Source organism: Ochotona curzoniae, unplaced genomic scaffold, assembly GCF_017591425.1.
Source record: "Ochotona curzoniae isolate NIBS_2020 unplaced genomic scaffold, NIBS_Ocur_1.0 scaffold_4701, whole genome shotgun sequence".
NCBI lineage: Eukaryota > Metazoa > Chordata > Mammalia > Lagomorpha > Ochotonidae > Ochotona > Ochotona curzoniae.
In genome coordinates this window covers 49,247,441-49,271,879 of record NW_024467122.1, presented here as the reverse complement: position 1 = coordinate 49,271,879, position 24,439 = coordinate 49,247,441, and the positions used below count along the sequence as shown (strand labels likewise).

The window sequence follows — 24,439 nt, the reverse complement described above, 5'->3', positions numbered from 1 at the left end:
ACCTGGCATACAATTCCCAGAAGGCCAAGCGCCATCCGGCAGGCCTTGCGCACGCGTCGACTCCTACAAGTCAAGTTAGGGCTGGAACTATGGCGGTCACCAAGGAGCTGTTACAGATGGACCTGTACGCGCTACTAGGCATTGAGGAGAAGGCTGCGGACAAAGAGGTGAGGACGGTGGAGAACAGGGTCTATCCTGTGCCTTGCTCTCCAGGTTCCGCCGGGCCCTGGGCGTAGGGAGCGAGCGGCGGCCCGCGGCTTCGCAAGGTGGCCCCCTAGTCCTTTTCTGGACGCTCTGAGAATCTCACGAGGAAGGGGGAGGAGCACAGAGGTCTCTTCGCTACTAGTGTCGGTGTTCTGGTGGCTCCGGTGTGGGGGAGGCTGCCTGGTGAGCCGGACAGGAAGCCCGAGCGTGCGCTCTGCGCCTGCGCAGCCGCTTGGCTTGGCTTGACTGTCGCCGGTGGCGCTTTGCCACCTAGGGTGGAAGACAGGTCAGCTCCCAGGTTCCTGCACTCCCACTTCATCCCTTCTTGGCGGTGTTGCCTTGGACCCCGCTGTCTAACCCACTGACGAGTTCAAGGAAGTAGGTAGCCAAGTACTGGCCCTCGCACCATGGGCCGAGAACCCAAGAATCCCAAGCAAAAGGCGGGTGGCCTGGAGTTCCGCCTACCTCAGGAGCTGATGGAGGTGCTAGGGTGTGAAGCCTTGGGGAAGCTGGGCCTAAGGTTTCTGGTTATGGCGCCCAGATTATGGTAGTAGACGGAATGGTGTAGGAAGGAGAGGAGGATAATTCGTTGGATGCAAATGAATGCCCACAAGTGCACCTGTCTTTCTAGACTGCTCTGCTCAGAGGCTGAATGAGAAGAGAAGGGTCTGGGGCAGAAAAGCCAGGAGTCGGGCATCCCTGAGAAGACATGTTGTCCCCTACACAAACTGCTGTCGCTGAGAGGTGTTTTATGGAGACCAAAGGCTCCACCTTTTAGAATGCTTAATATTTCAGTAGATTTGTTGTGACTAGCAACTATGTAGTGCTTACCCTGTGCTGGGCAACATTCCAAGTATTCTTTCCCTGTAGGTTGTTCAACTAGAGTTTTATGACTAGTGAGAAAGAATTTGGGACGATTCATACAAGATCCAGTCTTGGGGAAATGTGGAATCCTGAAGTTGGGAACCACTGATGTATATTAGGATATTGAATCAGAGGTGACATCATAGGATTTTTCGAGAGAATTGTCCACATCTGATATGTATAACTTTGTCTTAATTCCTACTTTAAATCCTTTAAGATATAGAGAATGAGATTTTTTAAGAAAAGATTTGTTTATCTTTCTTGCAAAGTCAGATATACAGAGAGGAAGATCTTCCCTCTGTTGATTCACTCCCCAAGACCTGCAATGGCCGAGAGCCTAGCTGATCTAAAGCCAGGAGCTTCTTGTAGGTCTCCCACGCTGGTGCAGGGGACTTTGAGCCATCCTCAGCTGCTTTCTCAGGCCACAAGTAGGGAGCTGCATGGGAAGCAGAACTGCCGGAATTAGAACCGGAGCCCATGTGGGATCTCGGTGTGTTCAAGGCAAGGGCTTTAGTCACTAGGCCACTGTGCTGGGCCAAGAATGAGATCTTATGTTGTTGATTTTTTTTTTTAAAGATTTATTTTTATTATATTGGAAAGGCAGATATACAGAGAGGAGAGACAGAGAGGAAGATCTTCCATCCGATGATTCACTCCCCAAGTGAGCGCAATGACCGATGCTATTCCGATCCAAAGCCAGGAGCCTCTTCCGGGTCTCCCACACAGGTGCAGGGTCCCAAAGCCTTGGGCCGGCCTCGATTGCTCTCCCGGGCCACAGGCAGGGAGCTGGAAGGGAAGCGGGGCTGCTGGGGCACCCATATGGGATCCCAGGCGTGCAAGGCGAGGACCTTAACCATTTGTGCCACCACGCCGGGCCCTGTTGTTGATTTTTTTAAAAAGATTTATTTATTTTTTATTGCAAAGTCAGATATATATACAGAGAGGAGGAAAGACAGGGAGAAATATCTTCCGTCCGATGATTCACTCCCCAAGGAACTGCAACAGCCGGTGCTGTGCTGATCTGAAGCCAGGAACCAGGAACCTCCTCCAGGTTTCCCACGTGGGTGCAGTGTCCCAAGGCTTTGGGCCATCCTTGACTGCCCTCCCAGGGCACAAGAGGAGCTGCCGGGATTAGAACCGGCGCCCATATGGGATCCCGGGGCGTTCAAGGGGAGGACTTTAGCCACTAGGCCACGCCGCTGGGCCCTATTTCGATTTTTTAAAAAGATTTATTTATTTATTTTTTAAGATTTATTTTTATTATTTTTTTATTGGAAAGATGGATATACAGAGAGGGGAGACAGAGAGGAAGATCTTCTATCCGATGATTCACTCCCCAAGTGAGCGCAATGGGCCGATACTATGCCTATCCGAAGCCAGGAGCCTCTTCCAGGTCTCCCATGCGGGTGCAGGGTCCCAAAGCTTTGGGCCATCCTCAACTGCTTTCCCAGATCACAGGCAGGGAGCTGGAAGGGAAGCGGGGCTGCCGGGATAAAACCAGCGCCCATATGGGATCCTGGGTGTGCAAGGTGAGGACCTTAACCACTACGCCACCTCGCCGGGCCCTAAAGATTTATTTTTATTGCAAAGTCAGATGTACAGAGAAGAGGAGAGATAAAGAGCAAGATCTTCCGTCCGATGATTTACTCCCCAAGTGACTGCATTGGCCAGTGCTGCGCCAATCCGAAGCCTGGAACCAGGAACTTCCTCTAGGTCTCCCACACGGGTGCAGGGTCCCAAGGCTTTGGGCTGTCCTTGACTGCTTTCCCAGGCCACAAGCAGGGAGCTGGATGGGAAGTGGTGCTGCCGGGATTAGAACCAGCACCCATATGGGATTCAGGTGCGTTCAAGGCGAGGACTTTAATTGCTGTGTTATTGTGCTGGACCCTCATTCAGCTTTTATACATGTCAGTGGGCATTGAAGCCTAGTTCAATCCAACCAGCTCCCCTCTCCAGCCCACTCACATGCTGATGGGTGCTGTTCTGCCTAGCCACCCCTGTCCAAGTCCTGGTTTTCTTGCTCTACAGTGGGAGCGGTAACCCAAGAGGGAGGTGCCCACTGTTTCCCTCCTGGGCCCACTCCCACTCCTGGATCATGCATTCTCCAGGTGGTTCTGCAATTTAACTTGATAGAATTAGCCCCCTGTGCCAGCATCTGCCAGCTGATGTTGCGGCAAAGCCTAATCAACCGTCACCCACTCTGATTTATGCTTGCACCAGTAGGAATAGTCAGCCCAGCCTGGCTCTTTCCTGATCTGGCTCACATGAGATCCACTGGTGACTTTATCTCCCCATGGTTCTCACATGAGCTAATTGGATGCTTTGGCTCAGTCTGGCCTGGCCCACCTTGCCTCGGCATTTGCCAGGGATACTCTAGCCTAGCTCAGCCCAGCCGACACCCAGTCCAAGCGTAATGTGTACTGGTATGTGTTGTGACTGAACCTGACCCAACCCACTCTGTTCTGGTACTCAGATTATCGGTGGGTGATGTGAACTGGTTCAGTCTGGTCCGCCCCCAACCTGTGCCAAATGTATGCCGGTGGGTACCTTTCCCTGGCTTGGTCTGGACTTCTCCCTTTCTTGGTTCTTGCACTCACTTGCAGGTACTGTGTCCTGACAGAGGAGCTGCTCCATTAGAAGCTCTCCCAGTGTCACATCTTGCACACACTGGTGGGTCCATGGGCCAGCTCTACGTTGTCCACCTCCTGTCCTGGCAGGAGCTGGCAGGTCCTGACTGGCCTTCAGCCAATTCCAGTTCTACTGTTGGACATTTCAGTCCAGCCAAGGCTGGTCCACAGTTCACACATGGCCACCCAGGCACAGCTCACACATGGCTCAGTAGGGGTAGAGACCTAGCCTAGGGCCCAGCAGCGTGGCCTAGCGGCTAAAGTCCTCACCTTGAACGCCCCAGGATCCCATATGGGTGTCGGTTCTAATCCCGGCAGCTCCGCTTCCCATCCAGCTCCCTGCTTGTGGCCTGGGAAAGCAGTTGAGGCCGGCCCAAAGCTTTGGGACCCTGCACCTGTGTGGGAGACCTGGAAGAAGTTTCTGGATCCTGGCTTTGGATCGGCATAGCATTGGCCATTGCACTCACTTGGGGAGTGAATCATCGGACGGAAGATCTTTCTCTCTGTCTCTCCTCCTCTCTGTATATCTGACTTTCCAATAAATAAGTAAATCTTAAAAAAAAAAAAAAAGAGACCTAGCCTAGTCCGTCCTACATCTACCCTGGCGTTCCAGAGCACCAGTTGGTGCTGGAGTCTAATCCAATATGGTGCTCCCAGCTTCAGTCCACACTTGTACCAAGGGAGACTACAGCCATATCCAGATCAAAACGCAGTTCCCACTCCAGCCCCCGCCCTCACCAGTGGGAGCCCCAACCCAGCCAGGTGTCCCCTTACCTCCCCAACCAGGCCATAGATTGCGTGCATGCCAGTGGTTGCTCTGATCCAGCTTGGCATAGCCCCTCAACTGTCTTGGCCTTGGCCTCAGATGCTGTAGCCTTGCATCTCTGGCTCATGCAAACCAGTAGATGTAAGAGCCTAGTTCAGCATGACCTGTGCTCCAGCCCAATTTCCTGCTGTTCTTACTGTTGAATTCTTACTGTTGATCTATGGTTTGTTCGGCCCTTCCCACTCTGCCTCTTTCCATAACCAACTCCTACGTTGGCCAACAGTTGAAGCTACTTTATCCAGTTTGCCCGGCCCACAGGCCTGGGCCATGTGATCATCAGTGAGAGTTCACTTTTTTTTAATTAATTAATTTATTTGAAAGCCAAAGTGACAAAGATGGAGAGACATCAGAGAAAAAGATCCTCCACCTGCTAGTTTATTCCTTAAATGTGTGCAATGGCTGGGGCTAGCCAGGCTAAAGTTAGGACTCTGGAGCTCCATTCAGGTCTTTGTGAGTGGCAGGGGCCCAGGCACCTGGGCCATCATCTGCTGCTGTGACATCCATTGGCCAGACAGTGGATGGCCAGTGGAGCAGCTGGGGTTCCAACCAACTCTCCCCAGGCCTGTCATTTTGAAATGCAGAGGCTAACATTGATAATCCTGCTGGGAGTTCACACTTCTCTAATCAGCTGTGATTTTTTTTTTCCTTTTAATTTTGAAATTTATCGTATAATTCTGTATAATCTGGGATTCCTCTCCCCTGATTGATTTTTCTCATAATGTCTCAACTCTTCATAAAGAGTTACAATTCCATCAGTCTGCTGTTTAAGTGTGCCCCGAAATTGCTGGTACAATGTCAGTCCATCATCCCATTGTCTGGATATATCCAATACTTTTGTTGGAAGTTCATGTTTTGTTTGAAAGCAGAGATGTATGTTGCATTATGTCTTCACAATGCGAAAGTCTCCATTACTCTACCACTATACATTCTAATTTGCATGATGGATTCCTTATATTAGGACACATGGTATTTCTCTTTTTATGATTGACTTATTTCACTGAGCATAATGGTTTCTTGTTGGGACCATCTAGTTGCAAATAGTATAATTTCATTCATTTTAATGGCTGAATAATATTCCATGGAGTAGATGTACCATAGCTTCTTTAGCCACTCCTCTTTGGATGGGCATCTGGGTTGTTTCCTTGTCTTTGCTATTGTAGATTGTGCTGCTATAAATATAGGATTGCAGATCCTCTTCTCGTATGTAGTTTTAATTTCTTTTGGTTATATTCCTAGGTGCGGGATAGCTGGGTCTCAGAATTCTTAGAAAGGAGCCTAGTACAGCAGATTACAGTTGACTAGTCTTGGCAAGTAAGGCCAAGGATTGTTGGTTATAGAGCATCTGCCCTGTCAAGAATGGGTAGGAATCCTAACCCGGAACACTGAGCAGTGTTGGGATTGCCGATGTCTCCTTACCGCACCTTTGTGCTTATTTTTTTTTTAAAGATTTATTTTATTTTTATTAGAAAGGCGGATATACAGAGAGGAGAGACAGAGAGGAAGATCTTCTGTCCGATGATTCACTCCCCAAGTGAGCGTAAAGGCCGATGCATGCCGATCCAAAGCCAGGAGCCTCTTCCAGGTCTCCCACGCAGGTGCAGGGTCCCAAAGCTTTGGGCCATCCTCAACTGCTTTCCCGGGCCACAGGCAGGGAGCTGGATGGGAAGCGGAGCTGCCAGGATTAGAACCGGCGCCCATATGGGATCCCGGGCGTGCAAGGCGAGGACCTTAACCACTACGCCAGGCCCTGCACCTTTGTGCTTTTAGTGGTTATCATTAAGAAAGTGGACTTTGGAGTCAGATTACCTGAGTGCTGACTGGTGACTTACCTGGTTTATGACCTTGAGCAAATGATTAACCTCTCTTACCAAATGGGAATGGAGACAGTCTTTCCTTGTTAGAATGGCTATGAGGCCCGACCCACCCAAAGCACTGAGCAGGGTGAGCTCTGTCTGTTGTTACTGTTGTTCTGCCTCCTTGACACTGCAGATTTTAAAGTCACAGGCTATCACCCCTGTCCCTGTCTGACATGCCCTCTGCCCCCACCTTCTTACCCGCTGTAGTCCTGGCGGTTCAGTGCTGATTTACTGACCACCCCGGGGTCTCTCACAGAGGAGGCAGTCAAGGTTACAGGAGGAGGGCCTGGCGCGGTGGCGCAGGGTTCCAAGGCTTTGTGCCATCCTCAACTCTTTCCTAGGCCACAAGCAGGGAGCTGGATGGGAGGTGGGGCCACCAGGATTTGAACTGGGGCCCATATGGGATTCTGGCTTGTGCAAGGTGAGAACTTTAGCTGCTAGGCTACTATGCCGGGCCCCAAAGCTTGAATTTTGAGTCTGTGAATCAGGAAAATTACTGGGGACTAGAAGCTTCATATTGGTAGTGTCGGGGAGGGAGGCTGTATTAAAGTACATTTGAGGGAATGGTTTTTATTTGAGTACTAGCTAATATGTTTATTTGAACTACATGTCTCTGTTAGGCCTTTGAATGTGATGTATCAACGTTGTTTGTTTTCTTTAGAGATTTATTATTCATTTTTATTTGAAAGGGTTATAGAGAGAGAGATCTTCCATCTGCTGGCTTACTCCCTAAACGGCCACAGTGGCTGGAGCTGGGCTATTCTGAAACTGTGTGCTTCCTTTGAGTTTCCCATGTGAATGCAGGGGCCCAGGGACCCGGGCACATTTCTTTACTTTCTCAGTGCATTTGCAGGGAGCCAGAACGGAAGTGAAGCCACCAGGACTCAAACCAGCAGCTATATGGGGTGCTGACACTGCAAGTGGAGGATTAGCATATTGGGCCATAGTGCCCAGCCCCAAACATTGTTTCTTACACATGTGAGACAAATCACTTTTCTAAGACAAAGAGAGGCTTGAAGCAGCTGCATGAGCAGGAAGTGTTTGCCTTGACAAGGAGTAGGGTATCATCCAGAGCTGCTTGTAGGCATGCGGGAGGTGGATCTGACGTATGTGGTATGTTTGGACTTATAGGCATTTGGGGGCTCTTCCTGGGTTTGTGGTAAGCCTGGTGTTGTCTCCAGACTCTGCAGGGAGGTTCTCCTCAGCATCTCATCTCCTGGCCAGGAACTGAAGCCTTCAAGACAGCCACAGCGCCTGGCTTCACTCAGAAGTCATCTCTTCACCAAGTGCTGGCAACACTGGGCGGTTATGGGAGCCAGTTGCGTACCCTGGCGATCTTTCTGAGGGTTAACTCACTCACTCCTAGCTGAAGCTGTCTGGCTCTGGAGTTTTGAAGTTACCAAATTCCCTGTTAAGTCAAAGGAATGATTCATTTGTGTCGAAAGCTGTAAGCTAGTCATTAGCATTCAAGATAATTTCCCACATTTATAGGCCACCAAAGCGCTTTCACAGAAATGATCTCATTTGATGTGATCTTCAAAACAGACCTGTGAGGTAGGAAGGGACTATTAGTTCCAATTTATAGGTGAGAAAACTAAAATTCAAAGAGTTTAATTGAATTGCCCAGCATCTGGTGGCTCATAAATGCAGAGCCCCTGCCCATGCCTGAACTTCCCACTCAAAGCTATGGCTGTGAGCCTGCCCTGGAGGAGCTCTCAGGGCAGCAAGTGCTTCACCCATGCAGAGTTGGCCCCGGTCACAGCAGGTGTTAAGCTTGAGGAAATGTGTGTTAAAACTTCTGGGCCTGTGGGCTGGCGTTGTGGCATGGTGGGTGAGGACACCAGCGTCCTGTGGTGGTTGATTCAAGTCCTGCCTGCTCCCCTTGCACTCTAGCTCCCTGTTAATGGAGCAGCAGAAGATAGCCCAAATGTTTGGGCTCCTGCACCCACGTGGGAGACCCAGAAGAAGCTCTTGGCTCCTGGCTTCAGCTAGATTATAGCCATTTGGGGAGTGAACCAGTCTATGGGAGATATTCTCTCTCTCTCTCTCTCCCTGCCTCCCTCCCTTTCTCTCTCTGTAAGTCTTTCAAATAAATATATCTTGGGCCTAGCATGGTAGCCTAGTGGATAAAGTTCTCATCTTGCATATCCCAGGATCCCATATGGCCACCAGTTCATATCCTGGCTGTACCACTTCCCTTACAGTGCCCTGCTTGTGGCCTGGGAAAGCAATAGAGTACAGCCCAGGGCCTTGGGATCCTGCACCCACATGGGAGACTGAGAGGAAGCTCCTGGCTCCTGACTTTTGATCAGCTTGGCTCAGCCGTTGTGGCCACTTGGGGAGTGAGCCATCTTTGTCTCTCCTTCCTGCTGTGAATCTGTCTTTCCAATAAAAAGAAGTACATCTTAAAAGAAGAAGAAGGAAAACCAATACATTGGGGATAGGGAGAATAAGATCTAGGAAATAACTGGTAGTTTGGGGACAGAGGAAGGGGTGCAGAATCTACACCCTGAAAGAAAGAACAGAGTGGGAAAGGATGATGGGGTGTGAGCCTGACACTAGGTTGCTTAGGACAGGGTGGCGGGAGTAGGCAGGGCTGAGAGAAGGGTGGTGTCAGAGGAGGAGGCTGTGGACTGGGCTCCAGGCAGAGACACAGTCTGGGGAAATGGGCTGGAGGCAGAGTGCTGTGTGGAGCACCAGTGCCCATATGGGATCCAGGAGCAGGTGCTGGGAAGCTAAGGGCAGGGCGCCCAGCCTTGAGAGCTGCTGGGGTGGGAGGAGCTAAAGGTGATGGCCGAGGATCCAGAACCCCATGGCCATAAACCACCATGTGGAGGAGCAGCCGGCCTGGTGCAGTGCCACAGCTCAGCTGTCCCGGGCAGCTTGGGTCTCTGTGTGAGTCTGGACTGTGGGCTCTGCCAGAACCAGTGCAGCACTACTCACAGGTCCCCAGTGGACCAGGCTTTACTAGGTTATAGCCATTCAGGGAGTGAACCAGTACCCACTGGGCTGGGGTGACTTGGGGGCAACCCAGTTTCTACAGTGCCCAGGGTTTGTAGGGATTTCTCTGTGGTGCTGTCTTGGCATGGGCCGCAACTCTGAGGAGCACATGGGGACGCTCTCAGATCAGCTTCCAGAGCCCTGTAGTTGGCATCTGGCCCGAGACATCAGGCACTTCTGTAAGTTGTGTTGTTCCTCCTGGGAAGGGCAGGCAGAAGTGTCTGCCCCCATGTCTTGGGCAGAGATGACTGCCCACACTCTGATGGCTGACCCTCCCGTTACAGGGCCTGGGCCTGGTGATGGCTCTGTGTTTATTCAGTTTGTTCATCCAGTACCTGTTGTCACCAGAGCTGCCTTCGCGCCTGTGCCCCTTATCTGTGCCCCGCGTACTGGCCTTGGCCTGGCTTTGGAGAACCCGGCCTAATTACTGGTGTCGTTTACTTCCCTGGGTCTAAGTTTTATAAGAAAGGAGGACAGCCTTTTAAAAAATAATGATCTCCTCTTTGTGGGACACCTTTCTTTTAAGTTAATGACGGCTATTTTCTGTTTTATTGGAGCCTGGAGCACTTGGCATTTTGGAGTGAGTCAGGAGTCCCTTCGTGTCTGGAAGTGAAACTGCAGGCGGCAGCATGGGCTGGCCGAGGCTCTGCTGGGAGCTCTGCTAAAGCCCCCCAAACCCTTGTGGAGATGGCTGGAGACCGCCTTGAAGACCGCTGCTGTGAGCATCGGGAACCAGCTCAGGGGTCCTGGGGAAGAGCCAGGCGGCTGCTGGCTGGTCACTCCTGTGGATCCCCTTTAGTTCCCTCTGTGGTTATCCACCGTCCGCCACAGTCATTTCTTTCCTTTGCCAGGTGACTTTTCAAAAGGCACAGGGGAAGTTGTGAAACAGTGAGGACATCTTCTGAAGCCCAGGCATCACCAACTGCTTTTGCTCCTCCGTGGGCCTGGAGTAGCGAGCACGGTTAAGGCCTTTCTGGTGGTGCTGCCCCTCCCATTCCACAGCTGCTTACCATGTGCTGCACCCTGCTCTGGGCCTTCACAGAAAAGCCTCCCTGTCCCCTGAGCACCTTCAGTGTGGGACATCCCTCTCTCCAGCTTCTGTGACTGTGCACACTCACTTGAGGTGCATGATAGCCAGCTGTGTGTTGTCCCAGACCTTGCCAGAAAAGAAAGTGCAGTTAAGAAGAATTTTTAGGGCAATGCTGTCATCTGGGGCACAGTCTAGTAGGGACTGCCCAAGGAAGTGCTTTAAAAAGGCTAATGAAAGTGGAGTGTAAAATCATCACCTAGGGACTGGCATGGTGGCTTAATTAGCTCATCTGCCACCTGCAGTGCTGGTATCCCATATGGGCGCGGGACGGAGTCCTGGGTTTTGCGGCTCCCCATCCAGCTCCCTCCTTAGAGCCAGGGAAGGCAGCAGAGGATACGTCAGGTGAGAGACCCAGAAGAAACTCCTGGCTTCATATCAACTCAGCTCCGGCTGTTGTGGCCATTTAGGGAGTGAACAAATGGAGGATTTCTTTCTCCCCCTCTATCCTTCTCTATAAATCTGGCTCTCAAATAAAAAATGAATAAATCTGAAAAGAAAAAAAAGCCATCACCCAGGCCTTAGAATAGCCCGATTCTCTGCTGTTAGTCAGCAGCATGTGGATGTGCTGTCCTGTTCAACGGTCCGTGTTCTGGATCATGATCCTGAGACGCTCAGTCCTGGAAACTTCACCTGGTATTCCAGGATGGGAAAGGGGGGTGGGCAGGAAGCTGACAGGAAGGCCGCAGGAGAGGGACAGAACCTCTGCAGAGTGAAGTTCCAAAGCCTCACGGAGTGTACATTCAACTGGCATCTTTGGGAGGAAGTCTCTGAACTACCACCTGCTCCTCTTTGCGAAGGGTGGGGAATCGCCAGCACGCTAGAGGTCAGAGGACTCTGGGGAGGCCTACAGGGAAAGAAGAAAAGCCGCAGGTGGCAGTTTCCTGTGGCTGCTTCCCCTCTGCCTATGGTCCGGAGCACCTGCAGATGGTTTCTAGGAGGAGTTTCCAACCTGGGATTCCTGCGTTCTGATCGTCCTTTCTATAGCACTACCTGGGTGTTCCCTCTTTTCTTCTGCTGAAAGTTTTCTCCTTCCCAGATTTTCATAGTTAAGAAAAATATCAGGCATCCCACATGGCAGTGCCTGTTTGAGTGCTGATTGCTCTCTTCCAGTCCAGCCCCCTGCTGAGGTGCCTGGGAAGGGAGAAGTGGGCCAAGTCCCCACGGTGGGAGGCCAGGACGGAGTTCCTAGGTGCTGGTTTCAGCCTGGCCCAGCCCTGGCTGTTGCCATTTGGGGGCTCAGCCAGTGAATGGAAAATCTCTTTCTCTTCGTATCTTCCATCACTTTGCTTTTTAAATAAATAAATTTCCAAGAAAAAAAATATTATACCTCTTTACCCTGAATCCAGCCTCTTGAATGGCTCAGGGGGTGAGGCTATGTAATAATAAACAGTATTGCAATTGGAAGCTTTATCAAAGGCTTGCATTAGGAGAGTAGTGTTTACATGCTGGGAGACTCGTCAGACAGCCGTCACTCCAGGAGAACTAGATGAAGCTGGGGATCCGGTTTGTAACACAAAGCACCAAGCTTCAGGTCCACTCCTTCAAAGTCAAAGCTGGCCAGGCCTTGCTGGCGCCCACTGAGGGCTGGGACCTGCCCAGGGCAGGTGTAGCAACTAAATATAGTGATAACTAGTTCATCAGGACAGACACACTTGACCGGCATTCGTAGGTCTTAGTTCACAGCCATACTGGAGCATCTGAGGATGCCAGCCCATGGCCTTTTACTCTGTGAATGAGAGTGTTTTAGAGACCCTGGGGGCTAACCAAGGGTTGATTTGTAGGATTCCCGAACCCCCATGTCCCCTGGCCCCCATGCCGCCCTGGCCCAGCGGGCTTGAAATCAGCGCTATCCACCTGGAGAATTAAAATTGGGTTGACTTGTTCCAGCTCTAATCCTAGAGTCCCTGCAGATGGACTTCCGGCTGGGCTGGGCTGGCTGCTTAGCCCCTTTCCAAGAGTGGGCAGTGGCAGAAGGGTTAGAGCTGATACTGATTGCATTTCCAGTAGACCTTCCAGTAGCCTGGGTTAGGTAAAGGGCTTATTTTTCCAACTTTATAGTCAAAGAACTAAAGGCTAAGTGAGATATAATAATTTATCCAACATTATGCTAAGATGTGAAGAACATACATGTCTAAAGAGCCTTCCTGCTTTCCCTGAACTCTGCTGCCTCCTGGTTTGGGATAGTGGAAGGGAGAATTCAGCCGGCTTGTTTCCTACCAGTTGCTTTTTGTTTGTTTGTTTTGTTTTCCACTTGAAAAGTAATAAAGCGTATTGTAAAAACTAAATGCCAGTTATAAGCCTGTCCTCCAGTGCTGTCTTTCTGTTTCCATCTGCTGAGGACACAAGTTGCAATTGTCCTTGGCTTTCTCTGACCCCATCTGGCAAAGGCTTGCCTCTGAGTTGTACCAAGTTATACCACATGCGAAATTTAAAGAGCTTACATTATATAAACTCTTAACAACTGTTTTTGTCATTTTGGAATTTAAATAATTTTTTTTCCAGCTTTTCTGTGTAAGGCTATAAATGAACAGCACATTTTTTTAAAGACACTTATTTTAATTTGAAAGGCAGAGTTACAGAGAAGGAGGGACAAAGAGAGAGAGGAAGAGAAGGAAAGAGGGAGGGAGAGGGGAAAGAGAAAATCTTCCATCTACTGGGTCACTCTCCAGATAGCCACAACAGCTGAAGCTGGGCCTGTCTGAAACCAGGAGCCAGAAGCTTCTTCTGGGTCTCCCAACTGGGTTCAGGGGCCTAAGGACTTGAAATATTACCCATTGCTTTGCTAGCCCATCAGGGAACTGGGTTAGAAGTGGAACAGTCAGGAAATGAACCAGCTGGTACCAAAAGCAGTAGATTAGTGTGCTATGCATTCACACCAGCCACAGTTTTCCCTGCCTTTTAATTTTGTTTATTGTTTTACTTAGAAAAGCTGTCAAAATTTTCCTAGTTCAATCTGTTCATTGTATGTGAATGTTTACATATGTATGTGGTTTCTTCCCATATTTTATACCCAAGCTGAAAGTAAGTTAAGTCTCACTGTGTTTTTTTTTTCTGTAAGGAGATTTTATTTCATTTTTAAAGATTTATTTATTTTTATTGGAAAGGCAAATCAGATGCAAGGAGAGACGACAGAAAGATCTCTCATAAGCTGGCTTACTCTCCAAATAGCCGCAATGGCCCCATCATTCTTAGTTTTATTTATTTTTTTTAAGATTTTTTTTTTTAATTGGAAAGGCGGATATACAGAGAGGAGAGACAGAGAGGAAGATCTTCTGTCCGATGATTCACTCCCCAAGTGAGCGCAACGGGCCGATACTATGCCGATCCGAAGCCAGGAGCCTCTTCTGGGTCTCCCACGCGGGTGCAGGGTCCCAAAGCTTGGGCCGTCCTCGACTGCCTTCCTGGGCCACAGGCAGGGAGCTGGATGGGAAGCGGGGCTGCCGGGATAGAACTGGCGCCCATATGGGATCCCGGGTGTGCAAGGTGAGGACCTTAACCACTGCGCCATCGCTCTGGGCCCTAGTTTTATTTTTTATAATTACCTTGAGAGCCTGGCGTGATGGCCTAGCGGCTAAAGTCCTCACCTTGAACATGCCAAGATCCCATATGGGTGCCAGTTCTAATTCCGGCAGCTCCACTTCCCATCTACCTCCCTGTTTGTGGCCCGGGAAGGCAGTTGAGGACGGCCCAAAGCCTTGGGACCCTGCACCCGCGTGGGAGACCCGGAAGAAGTTCCTGGATCCTGGTTCCGGATCGGCATAGCATTGGCCATTGCGCTCACTTGGGGAGTGTAATCATCGGATGGAAGATCTTCCTCTCTGTATATCTGACTTTCCAATAAAAATAAAATAAATCTTTAAAAATAAATAATTATTACCTTGATATATCTGAAATTACTTTAGAATGCTGTTTGAGATGACAATGTTTTTCTCCACTTAATGTAGTAAATTTTAATAGCCACTTTTGTGTCATATTGGGATTTTTGATACTTATTCATTTCTTGCCAGATTCATATTCCATTGATTTTGCCTCCTGCCTCTATTTATCTTGCATTTTTGTATAAGATAGAAAATGTCAAGGTTCAAATTCTTTGGACTTAGGAGATCACGAGTGAGCCCTGCTGTTTCATTCCCCTGGTGCAGGAAGTCCTGCCAGTGGCCCTGCTCGGAACTAGCACTGTGGTACTGTCTCTTCTAATGGTCCCACTCTGTTTTATGAATCATACATACATTGTCAGTCACAGTAATTCATGTATTTTCAGCATCATTACCTGACTACCTTTATCATATTTTTAAAAAAAGATTTTAAAAGATTTCCAGTGGGTGGAAGAGCTTGCTCTCTCTCCTCCCTCTACCTTTGAAATTAAATCATTAAAAAAATATTTTATTTATTGTAAAGTCAGACTTACAGAATGTGTGAGAGGGACAGGGAGAGAGAGAGAGATTGATTCATCTTTCATCTGCTGGTTCACTCCCCAGATAGCAGCAACAGGCTAATGTCAGAAGCCTGGAGCTCAACTCCATCTGGGAAGGCAGGTGGTGCAGGGGCCATCCTCCACATTAGCAGGGAGCTGACTTGGAAGTAAAGCAGCTGGGATATGAATCAGTGTCCATATGGGATGCTGGTGTCACAGGTGGTGCTGGGGGGAGAGGTGACCTGGTGTAGTTGTTCCAGTTGCTTCATAGAAAAGGGTAAGAGCAGTACAGACATCCATTCTGGAACGTCCATAAGGAAGCATATTAATATATAGATTATTTCCCCATTATTATGTAATTGATTTTTATCTATTTCGATAGTCTTGTTTCTCTAAGCAGAAAATAAATTTTCTGATATAGAACATGTAAAATTAAATATAACACAAAATTTATTATCATTCCATCAGAGTATAACTCAAGTATTTTCTCAATCAAAGGAGTGACAGGAGATCCCCGCCTGCGTCAGGCTCTCAGTCCCACTTCCTTATGGGTGCACCCCACCCTCCTCCCCTTCACTGCCCCCTCATACGCGCCAAGAAGGTCATGGGAACCACTTCAACTTTCTGGAAAGTTTTTTTCTTCATTCATTTGAAAGGTGGAATTATAGAGAAAAAGAGACATCTTCCATTCACTCTCAGATGGCAGCCGGGGTCTGGCACTCCAGCCGAGCCTCCACTGTGGATGACAGGCTCAAGCACTTGGGCCGTGTTTGGCCACTTTCCATGGTGCATTAGCAGGGAGCAGAATCTAGAGTGGAGTTGCTGGGACTTGAACTAACACTCATATGAGATGATGGCAGCCCTAGGAACCACTTGAAAAGAGCCCGTGATACCAAAGGAGAAGTCTCCCTGACGCCCCCTGCGTCAATAGAACACATCTACTAATCCTGGTCCTGAGAAAGCTCAGTGTGCAGGTCAAGGCTATAAACCTTAGGTAGGGGGAGATGGGCAGCCTGGGAGGCACATGCATGCCCATCCTGCCTGTTCCCTAATCCATTTCAGAGAGGGCACTACTGACGTGGGAGCAGAGGGCATGAGCTAGAGAGCCAGGTGCAGAAACACCTCCTGGGCTTCCATCATTTGTTGGGCTGCTCAAGAAGTGGTTAGGACGAAACCCACCACCCGCTGATGTCAGAACTCTGATGTGAGAGCTTGGAAAGTGGAGATGATCACATCAACTTCCGAACTTCTTCCTTGTGTATAATTCATCTTGTTTCACTTACTTTTTTTTTTTAAAGATTTATTTTATTTTTATTGGAAAGGCGCATATACAGAGAGGAGAGACAGAGAGGAAGATCTTCCGTCTGATGATTCACTCCCCAAGTGAGCGCAACGGCCAATGCTATGCCGATCCGAAGCCAGGAGCCTCTTCTGGGTCTCCCACACGGGTGCAGGGTCCCAAAGCTTTGGGCCGTCCTCGACTGCCTTCCTGGGCCACAGGCAGGGAGCTGGATGGGAAGCGGGGCTGCCGGGATTAGAACCTGCGCCCATATGGGATCCTGGGCATGCAAGGCGAGGACCTTAACCACTGGGCCATCGCGCTGGGCCCAGTTTCACTTACTTTTTAAAGATTTATTTTACTGGAAAGCCAGAGCTACAGAGAGAGAGGGAAGAGATGGGGTTGGGGGAAGGAGAGAGATATCTTCCACTCTTTGGTTCATTTCCCAGTTGGCTGCAACAGCCAGAGCTGGGCTGGTCCAAAGCTGGGATCCAGGAGCTTCTTCCAGGTCTCCCACAAGGGTAAAGGAACTCAAGGACTTGGGCCATCTCTCTCTGCTTTCCCAGGCTGTTAACTGAGTTGGATTGGAAGAGAAGGAGCTGAGACCCCAACCTGTGCCCATATGGGATGCCGACACCATAGTCGGATGATTAGCCTGATATGCCACTACTCATTAAAAAAGAAAAAAAAAAAAAAGCAGAGGAGCCAGTGTGTGTAGCAGCTTAAGCAGCTGCCTGCAATACCAGCATCTTATAGAAGTACCCATTCGAGTCCCGGTTGCTCCACTTCTGATCAAACTCCCTGGTAATACACCTGGGAAAGCAGCAGAAGGTGGCCCAAGTACTTGGGCCCCTGTCACCCACATGGGAGTGGATGGAGTTCTAGGCTGCTGACTTGGCCTGTCCCGGCCTTGGCCGTTGTGGCCATTTGGGAAGGGTAAGCCTGCACTGAGTACAGGATCTCCCTCTCCCTCTCTCTCTGTAACTCTGCCTTTCAAATAAATAAATCATTCTAATAAAAACAAACAGTCCTACAATGGAAAAGTGTTTAACAAAGCTTAGTTGAAAATGAAAATGAAAAGAAGCTGGGTTCATGAGGGAAAAGAGCAGAAGGGAGAAAGTGATCGGGCTAAAGTGAAGGTGATCTTGTCAGCTCAGGCTAACCTCCCTCCTGTCCCATGATTAATTCTGGACCATGAAGCAGAGAAGCGTTGAGATGGGTGGATGGGGCATTTGGGGTTGGGGCTTGGGGCAGGCTGGTGTCCCAAAGCCTCCTGCTCAGGCTGGAGCGCGGGACTGCTGGAGTAGCAGGTGAGGCTGTGCTGCCGGCCGTGGCCAGCAGATGGCAGCATGCCTCCAAAGTTCCAGGGCTAGGTGGGGTGCTGGCCGCTTGCCCTCGAAGGCCCTTATTTGGTTGGCACAATTGAAAGCGGAAGTGTTTCTTTTTGAAGCCAGGGAGGCCAATCTGCTTAGCTGGCCCTCTACGGGGTGGGACAGCAGGTACCTGCTCAGAGCCCAGTGGGAGGGGCAGAGGCCTGCGGAAGCTGGGGGCGGAGCCTGGGGTTCTGTTCTCTGTTCAGCTCCACAGCTGAATCGGGAAGCAGCTTAGTGGCTAGGTTTTGCATTGTAATAAGAGTATTTTTTAAAGAATCTTTTTCTTTTAATTTTACTTGCTTATTTATTTGAGAGGCAGTTGCAGTGAGAGAGATTGCCTGTCCAGTGATTGACTGCCCAAGCGGCTGCAATGGCCAGGACTGAGCAGGGCTGCAGCGGGAAGTCAGGAGATTCTTCTGAGTCTCCCACACCAGTGCAGGCTCCTTCTGCCCTGCTTTCCCAGGCACATTAACAACATGTTGGCTGGGAAGTGGAGCAGCCATGACCTAAACCATATGCCCATACAGAATATTGGCTCTACAGATGGTGGTTTGACCCACTGTACTGCACAGGCCCTAAGAATATTTTTACAATGAGAAATATCAGGTTTTGGGGCCAGGACAATGGTTCAGTGAGTAAATCCTCTCTTTGAACACACCAGGATCCCATTATGGGTGCTGGGTCATATCCTGGCTGCTCCACTTCCCTGCTTGTGGCCTGGGAAAGCCTTGGGACCCTGTATCCACAAGGGCCTGAAGAGGCTTCTGACTCCTGGCTTCAGATCGACTCAGTTCTGGCCATTGTGGCCACTTGGGGAGTGAACAAGTAGATGGAAGATCTTTCTCTCTCTCTCTCCTCTCTAAATCTGCCTTTCCAATAAAAGTAAATCATTCTTTTTAAAAAATCAGGCTTTTGTTTAAAAAAGAAAAGAAAAAAACTTGGGGCTGGCACCATGACATCAGCATACCATGTGAGCACCAGTTTGAGTTTCAGCTGCTCTACTTGGGGTCCAGCTCACTGCTACTGTCCCTGGGAAGGCAGCAGAAGATGGTCCAAGTGCTTGGCCCCTGCCACCCAGATGGAGTTCCAGCCCCTTGCTTTGGCTTGGCTCAGGGCCGACCATTGCAACCATTTAGAGAATGAACCAGTAGGTGAAATATCTCTCTCTCTTCTTTCCTTTGTCCTCTCTTTCTCTGTCATTCTGGGTTTCAAATAAATAAATCTTTTTTAAAAAAAAATTATTTTTAATAAGAAAGGCAGATACACAGAGAGGAAGATCTTCCTCTGATGGTTCACTCCCCAAGCAGCTGCAACAGCTGGAGCTGAGCCAATCCGAAGCCAGGAACCTCCTCCGGGTCTCCCATGCCCCAGGTGCAGGGTCCCAAAGTCTTGGGCCGTCCTCGGCTGCTTTCCCAGGCCACAGGCAGGGAGCTGGATGGGAAGTGGAGCTGCCGGGATTACAATTGGCACTCATATGGGATCCTGGGCATTCAAGGTGAGGACCTTAACAGCTCCACTATCACTCTGGGTCCAATTTTTTTTTTTAAGTTCTTAAAATGCCTAAGAGATCTGTGAGGGAGGGCAGACAGGAAGATCTCTCCCATCCACTTGTTTACTTCCTAATTGGTTGCAATAGTCCAGCTGAAGTCAGGAGCGAGGAAACCATGCAGGTGTCCCATGTGGGTGACCGGGGCCCAAGCACCTGGGGCACTATCCTGGTGCATTAGCAGAAAGTTGGATTGGCCTGCCTCACTCACTGCAGACCCTCACAGTGGCTTTGAACTGGGAGCCAGCTGCCTCTCTCTTAGGTGGGTCTCAGGTTTCCCCGATTGCTTCAGCAAGGTCTTCCTGTTGTTCCTGGGTGAGTGTGAGCAGTGCCGTGGTCTGTCTGTTACAGGTGAAGAAGGCATATCGGCAAAAGGCCCTCTCCTGCCACCCAGACAAAAATCCCAACAATCCTAAAGCAGGTGAGACTCTCCTAAGGCCCTGGGGAAACAGAGACTTACTCACCTGGGGGCTTCCTTTCCAGGTCCACAGGTAGGTGCCCACAGCATAGCTCCGGGCAGGGGGCTCCAGGGCTTCAGTTTGCACGTTTGGGGCTATGTGCTCACCTTTCCCTGCTGGCCAGTCATCTGTTGCTGGCTTTTCTAACATCCTGTTGCTTCTTAGGATTGCCTCTTAAAGCAAAATTGTTTATTTAGTTGAGAAACAGAAAGAGAGAGAGGTCCCAGGTACTGGTTCAATCCCCAAATATCTGCAGTGGCTAGCACTGGGCCAAGCCTAACCCAGGACCCAGAAACCCAGATCCCCCACAGGGAGACCCAGCCAGCTACCTGAGCCATTACCAGGGCTTCCCAGGGTGCATGTCAGCAGGAAGCTGGCTAGGGACCAGAGCTCAGACTTGAGGCTGGGCACTCCCATATAGGATGCTAATGTCCCACTCAGCTCCTCCAGACCCCTGCCCTTGGAGTGGTATTTCGAGGGAGTATACTATCACAAGTATAACCACGATTTTCTCTTTGTATAGCTGAACTCTTCCACCAGCTCTCCCAGGCCTTGGAAGTACTGACCGATGCCGCAGCCAGGGTAAGCGCATCTTTTTTCATCTGAATTGCCCTCTTGGGTAGAGATTGTGCTGCCCATTAGTCTTCACCCCCTACACCTCCTTTGTGGCACAGTCCTGGCCCGCTAAGCCCAGGTCACTGGGCTGCTGCCACAGCAGCCCTGGGCCTAGAAGACAGGGCCAGAGAGATTGCTGGGTTCTGTTCTTCTCTGACTTGCCGCTGTGTGCCCCTCTGTCCTCCAGGCCGCCTATGACAAGGTCAGGACAGCCAGGAAGCGGGAAGCCGAGAGGACCCAGAAGCTTGATGAGAAAAGGAAGCAAATGAAGCTTGGTAGGTGAGCGGGCATCCCAGGTGGCCGCCACCCTCCCCCCTCTTCTGAAGCGCACCTCCAAGACGTAGGGCCAAACTCTGGTCTGAGAGTCTGGATCCTGAAGACACTGTCAGGGATGATAATAATGACCAGATTGACCATTGGCTGTGCCCGTGACAAGAGCTGGATTGACGCCTTTAATTATCACAGCTACCCAAGGGGGTGGGCACAATCATCCTGTCTTTATGGGCAGAGACGCTGGGGCACCGGAAGTCTGAGAACCTGCTAGATAGAGTTGGTATAAACTCCTGGGGTATAGGACTGGTAACATCATTCCCCATGCCAGGTGGGATCTGTTCTTTTCTTTAAAAAAAAAAAATATGTATTTTTATTTGAAAGTCAGAGGAAGGAGAGAATGAGAATTTTCCATGTATTGGTTCACTGTCCAAAAATGGCGTTAGTAACCGGAGCTGCTCTGGCCTGAATCCAGGAACCAGGAGCTTCTTGAGCTTCTTCCAAGTTTCGCACTAGGTGTCAGGGGCCCAACTACTTGGGTCATCTTCTGCTGGGTTTCCAGGCCACATGCTGGGAGCTGGATTGGAAGTGAAACAGCTGAGACTTGAACCAGGTCCATGTGGGATGTGATGCTGCAGGCAGTGGTTTTATGCACTACACCACAGCACTGGCCTCATTTACGCATTTTTCTTCCACTCTTGCTAAATCTGTGTATTTATGTACATGCATGTACCATCCCAATATATCCATTTCTCTAATTAAAAAAAAAAGTTTGAAATAACAGAAAGGAAAGAAGTGAGCCCCAGGCCCGAGAGAAGCAGTCACAGCTAGCACCAGACCTCCCCAGCAAGCTTCCCTGAGAAGGTGTTGGGCTGGGGCTGGGGCTCCAGGCCCTTGGGGGCCACCCTCTTTCCATCTGCCTGTCGCTATAGGAACCCCTGTAGCCAGGCTTGGTGGAGGTGAGTCAGGGGTGAACAGGGAGACATCGAGAACCTGAGCTCAGCAGTGGGAAATGACACAGAGCCAGGGCAAGGCTTCTGCTCCGGCTGCGGTGCCAGTCGGCAGGAGTGGAGGCCAGCAGTTCTTCCCACTGGTATTCCTTACCCACCGCCCCAAACCGCTGACATAAGCACCCTTTTGCACCCTGTCCACTGAGAGGACCTTCCTCTAGCTCTCACTCCCCTCCAAACTCTGCTGGGCTGTCCTTCCTCTGGCCTGGAAGGGGTGAACGTGGGCTCTGAGGGAGGGATGAAATCCGGGTACAGCCTGCTGCACAAGGCTAGGGGAGAATCCAGGGCTGGGCTGCGGCTGGGAAAGCACTGAGCAGGTCAGCAGCTGGTTCCTTCAACCCTTGTGCCTAGACTTGGAGGCCCGGGAGCGGCAGGCACAGGCCCAGCGCGATGAGGAGGAGAACAAGAGCCGTAGCACCAGGACACTCGAGCAAGAGGTGTGCATCCAGGCACCCTGGCACAAGGGCTGTCTGTGGGGTCGGGGTGGCTGGTGTGGCGAGAAGGATCTGCTTTTTTACCTTTCTCAGGGGCTAGGGCATGCTTGGTCCCACCCACACATTGTCCTGGCTTATAGGTGGTGCTTCCCCGGGATCTTTACAGGTGAGAAGCCTGGGCTGAGATCTGCGGGGAAGGGTCACCCTCCCACACTCCCACTCTCTTCCACCCCACTCCCCCACAGATTGAACGCCTCCGAGAAGAAGGCTCCCGGCTGCTAGAAGAGGAGCAGAAGCTGATCCAGGAGCGGCTGCGCCAGGAGCGGGAGCAGAGGCTGAGAGGTGCGAGTGCCCCGCACCCCCATCCAGCCACAGTGGCCATGCTGCTGCTCGGGTGAGCTGCTGGGACCCCAGGAGCCGCCGCAGCTCCTGCAGCACTGCCGTGTGCCCCTACCCTGCCCTTTCTCCCTCTGGCTCCTCAGGGGCCTCTTCTAACTGCCACTCCCACGAGGCACTCCTGGCCCTCCACATGGAGAGTGCTAACAGGTGACCCTCAGGAGATGGCCGGCCACAGCGCCCTGGCGTGGGGTGCACCCCCTTCCCCTCCAGCCTCCTCGTGCTCAGTTCTTCTGGCCCTTCTGTCTCTGGCCTGCCTGTGCTTTGAGAGCTCCCCTCACTCCTGTATTGTTCTACTTTTTCATCTTTCTGCCCATTTCTAGGAAAGGCTGAAGGTGGTGAAGCCCAAGGAACCCCCAAACTGAAGGTGAGCTGGGCAGGACCTGTGGGCCACCCCCTGCTACTTCCAAGGGGCTGCCTTGGAGCCAAACCCTACCTCCGTCCCCCCAGTCCTGAGATGGCAGGACGCGTTATGGATTGGCTGGCCCTGGGTGTTCAGGGGTACAGCTGGGCTTTGGTGGTCCTCCGTAGGTTCCAGGCACTTTGGGCTGCGGAGGGTCTGCTAGTGTTGAGCTGTGGGTTCCTGCTGAGCAGTGTTGTCTTTTCAGCTGAAATGGAAGTGCAAGAAGGAGGACGAGTCCCATGGCGGCTACTCCAGAGACATTCTCCTGCAGCTTTTGCAAAAGGTCTGCCCTGACAACTCCTTCCCTATCCCAGCCTCAGTCTGCAGCGCAGCCCAGCCGACGCCTCCGTCTGCTCCGCCTTTCTTTTTCCTTTTTTTCTTTTCTTTTTTTTCAGGTTTGTTTATTTATTTATTTTTATTGGAAAGTCATATATACAGAGAGTAGGAAAGACAGAGAGGAATATCTTCTGTCTGTTGATTTACTTCCCTAGCTGCCACAATGGCTGGAGCTGAGACAATCCGAAGCCAGGAGCCTGGGGCCTCTTCTGGGCCTCCCATGCTGGTTGGTGTAGGGTCCCAATGCTTTGGGCCGTCCTCGACTGCTTTCCCAAGCCACAAGCAGGGAGCTGGGTGGGAAGCAGGGCTGCCAGGGTTAGAACTGGCACCCATATGGGATCCCAACACTTTGAAGACAAAGACTTTAGCTGCTAGGCTACTGCGCTGCCGCCCGTCTTTCTGTCACTTGCCTTGCCATGTACCCTTCTGGCCCGGTTCATCCTTCATTGCCTCCATCCCGCCCTCACCACCCTTAGAAGCTGAGGGTTTAATTTGTCTGGTACGAAAGCCCCATCCTCTACCTCCTCCGGCAGCTGAGGCAGCTGTGCCAAGATGCCAGTTTAGGTTCTCCATGTTGTCTTTGTTCTTGGCTGGGGGACAGAGGGTCTGTGTGGAACAGGTGTTCTGCATAGCGGTTAAGACACCAGTGAAGGTGCCTGTAGCCCATGTCAGAGTGCCCTGGGTGCAGACCCTTGCTCTGGCTGACTCCAGCTTCCTGATAACATTGGCCTTGTGAGAGATAGAAGGTATGTGTAGGCCTAGTCTCTGGCTTTATATTCAACTTGGCCCAGCCATTGTGGGCATTTAAAAATTCTTTCCTGGAGCTGGAATTGTAGCATAGCAGGTATGGCTACTGCCCGTGATGCTGGCATCCCATAAGCACCGATTTATGTCCTGGCTGCTTCACTGCAGTCTGGCTGCCTGCCAGTGGCCTGGGTAAGGGAGTAGAACGTGTCCCTTCTCACCCACATGGGAGACCCGAATAAAGCTTCTGCCTCTTTGCTTTGGCTTGGTCCAAACCTGGCCATTATGGCTATCAGGGAGTGAACCAATGGATGGAATCTCTCTGTCTCTCCCTTTCTCTCTCTGTGACCCTGACTTTCAAATTTTAAGATTTATTTTTACTTATTTATTCAGTTTTACTGGAAAGTCAGACTTATAGAGAAGGAAAGACAGAGAGGGAGTCCTGGCGCTGTAGAAAGATCCGTCGTCTGCTGATTCACTCCCCAAGTGGCCACAATGGCTGGAGCTGAGCTGAGCCGAAGCCAGGAGCCAGGAGCTTCTTCCGAGTCTCCCGTATGGGTACAGGATCCCAAGGCTTTGGGCCATCCTCGTCTGCTGTCTCAGGCCACAAGCAGGGAGCTGGAAGGTAAGTGGAGCTGCTGGGATGTGAGCCAGTGCCCATATGGGATCCTGGCACATGCAGGGTGAGCACCTT

General features: G+C 50.7%; 1 protein-coding gene across 1 annotated transcript in view; it reads left to right on the top strand.

Moving 5' to 3' along the window:
* The first annotated feature begins 34 nt into the window (after nucleotides 1-34).
* DNAJC17 (DnaJ heat shock protein family (Hsp40) member C17) overlaps nucleotides 35-24,439 on the top strand; it is a 30,619-nt gene continuing 6,214 nt past the window's right edge. The window contains exons 1-8 of the mRNA XM_040968880.1: nucleotides 35-167; nucleotides 19,431-19,500; nucleotides 20,061-20,119; nucleotides 20,340-20,427; nucleotides 21,784-21,869; nucleotides 22,112-22,208; nucleotides 22,586-22,629; nucleotides 22,871-22,948. Coding sequence (XP_040824814.1) covers nucleotides 90-167; nucleotides 19,431-19,500; nucleotides 20,061-20,119; nucleotides 20,340-20,427; nucleotides 21,784-21,869; nucleotides 22,112-22,208; nucleotides 22,586-22,629; nucleotides 22,871-22,948 — 600 coding nt within the window. The 5' untranslated portion in view covers nucleotides 35-89. The remainder of the gene's footprint in view (nucleotides 168-19,430; nucleotides 19,501-20,060; nucleotides 20,120-20,339; nucleotides 20,428-21,783; nucleotides 21,870-22,111; nucleotides 22,209-22,585; nucleotides 22,630-22,870; nucleotides 22,949-24,439) is intronic.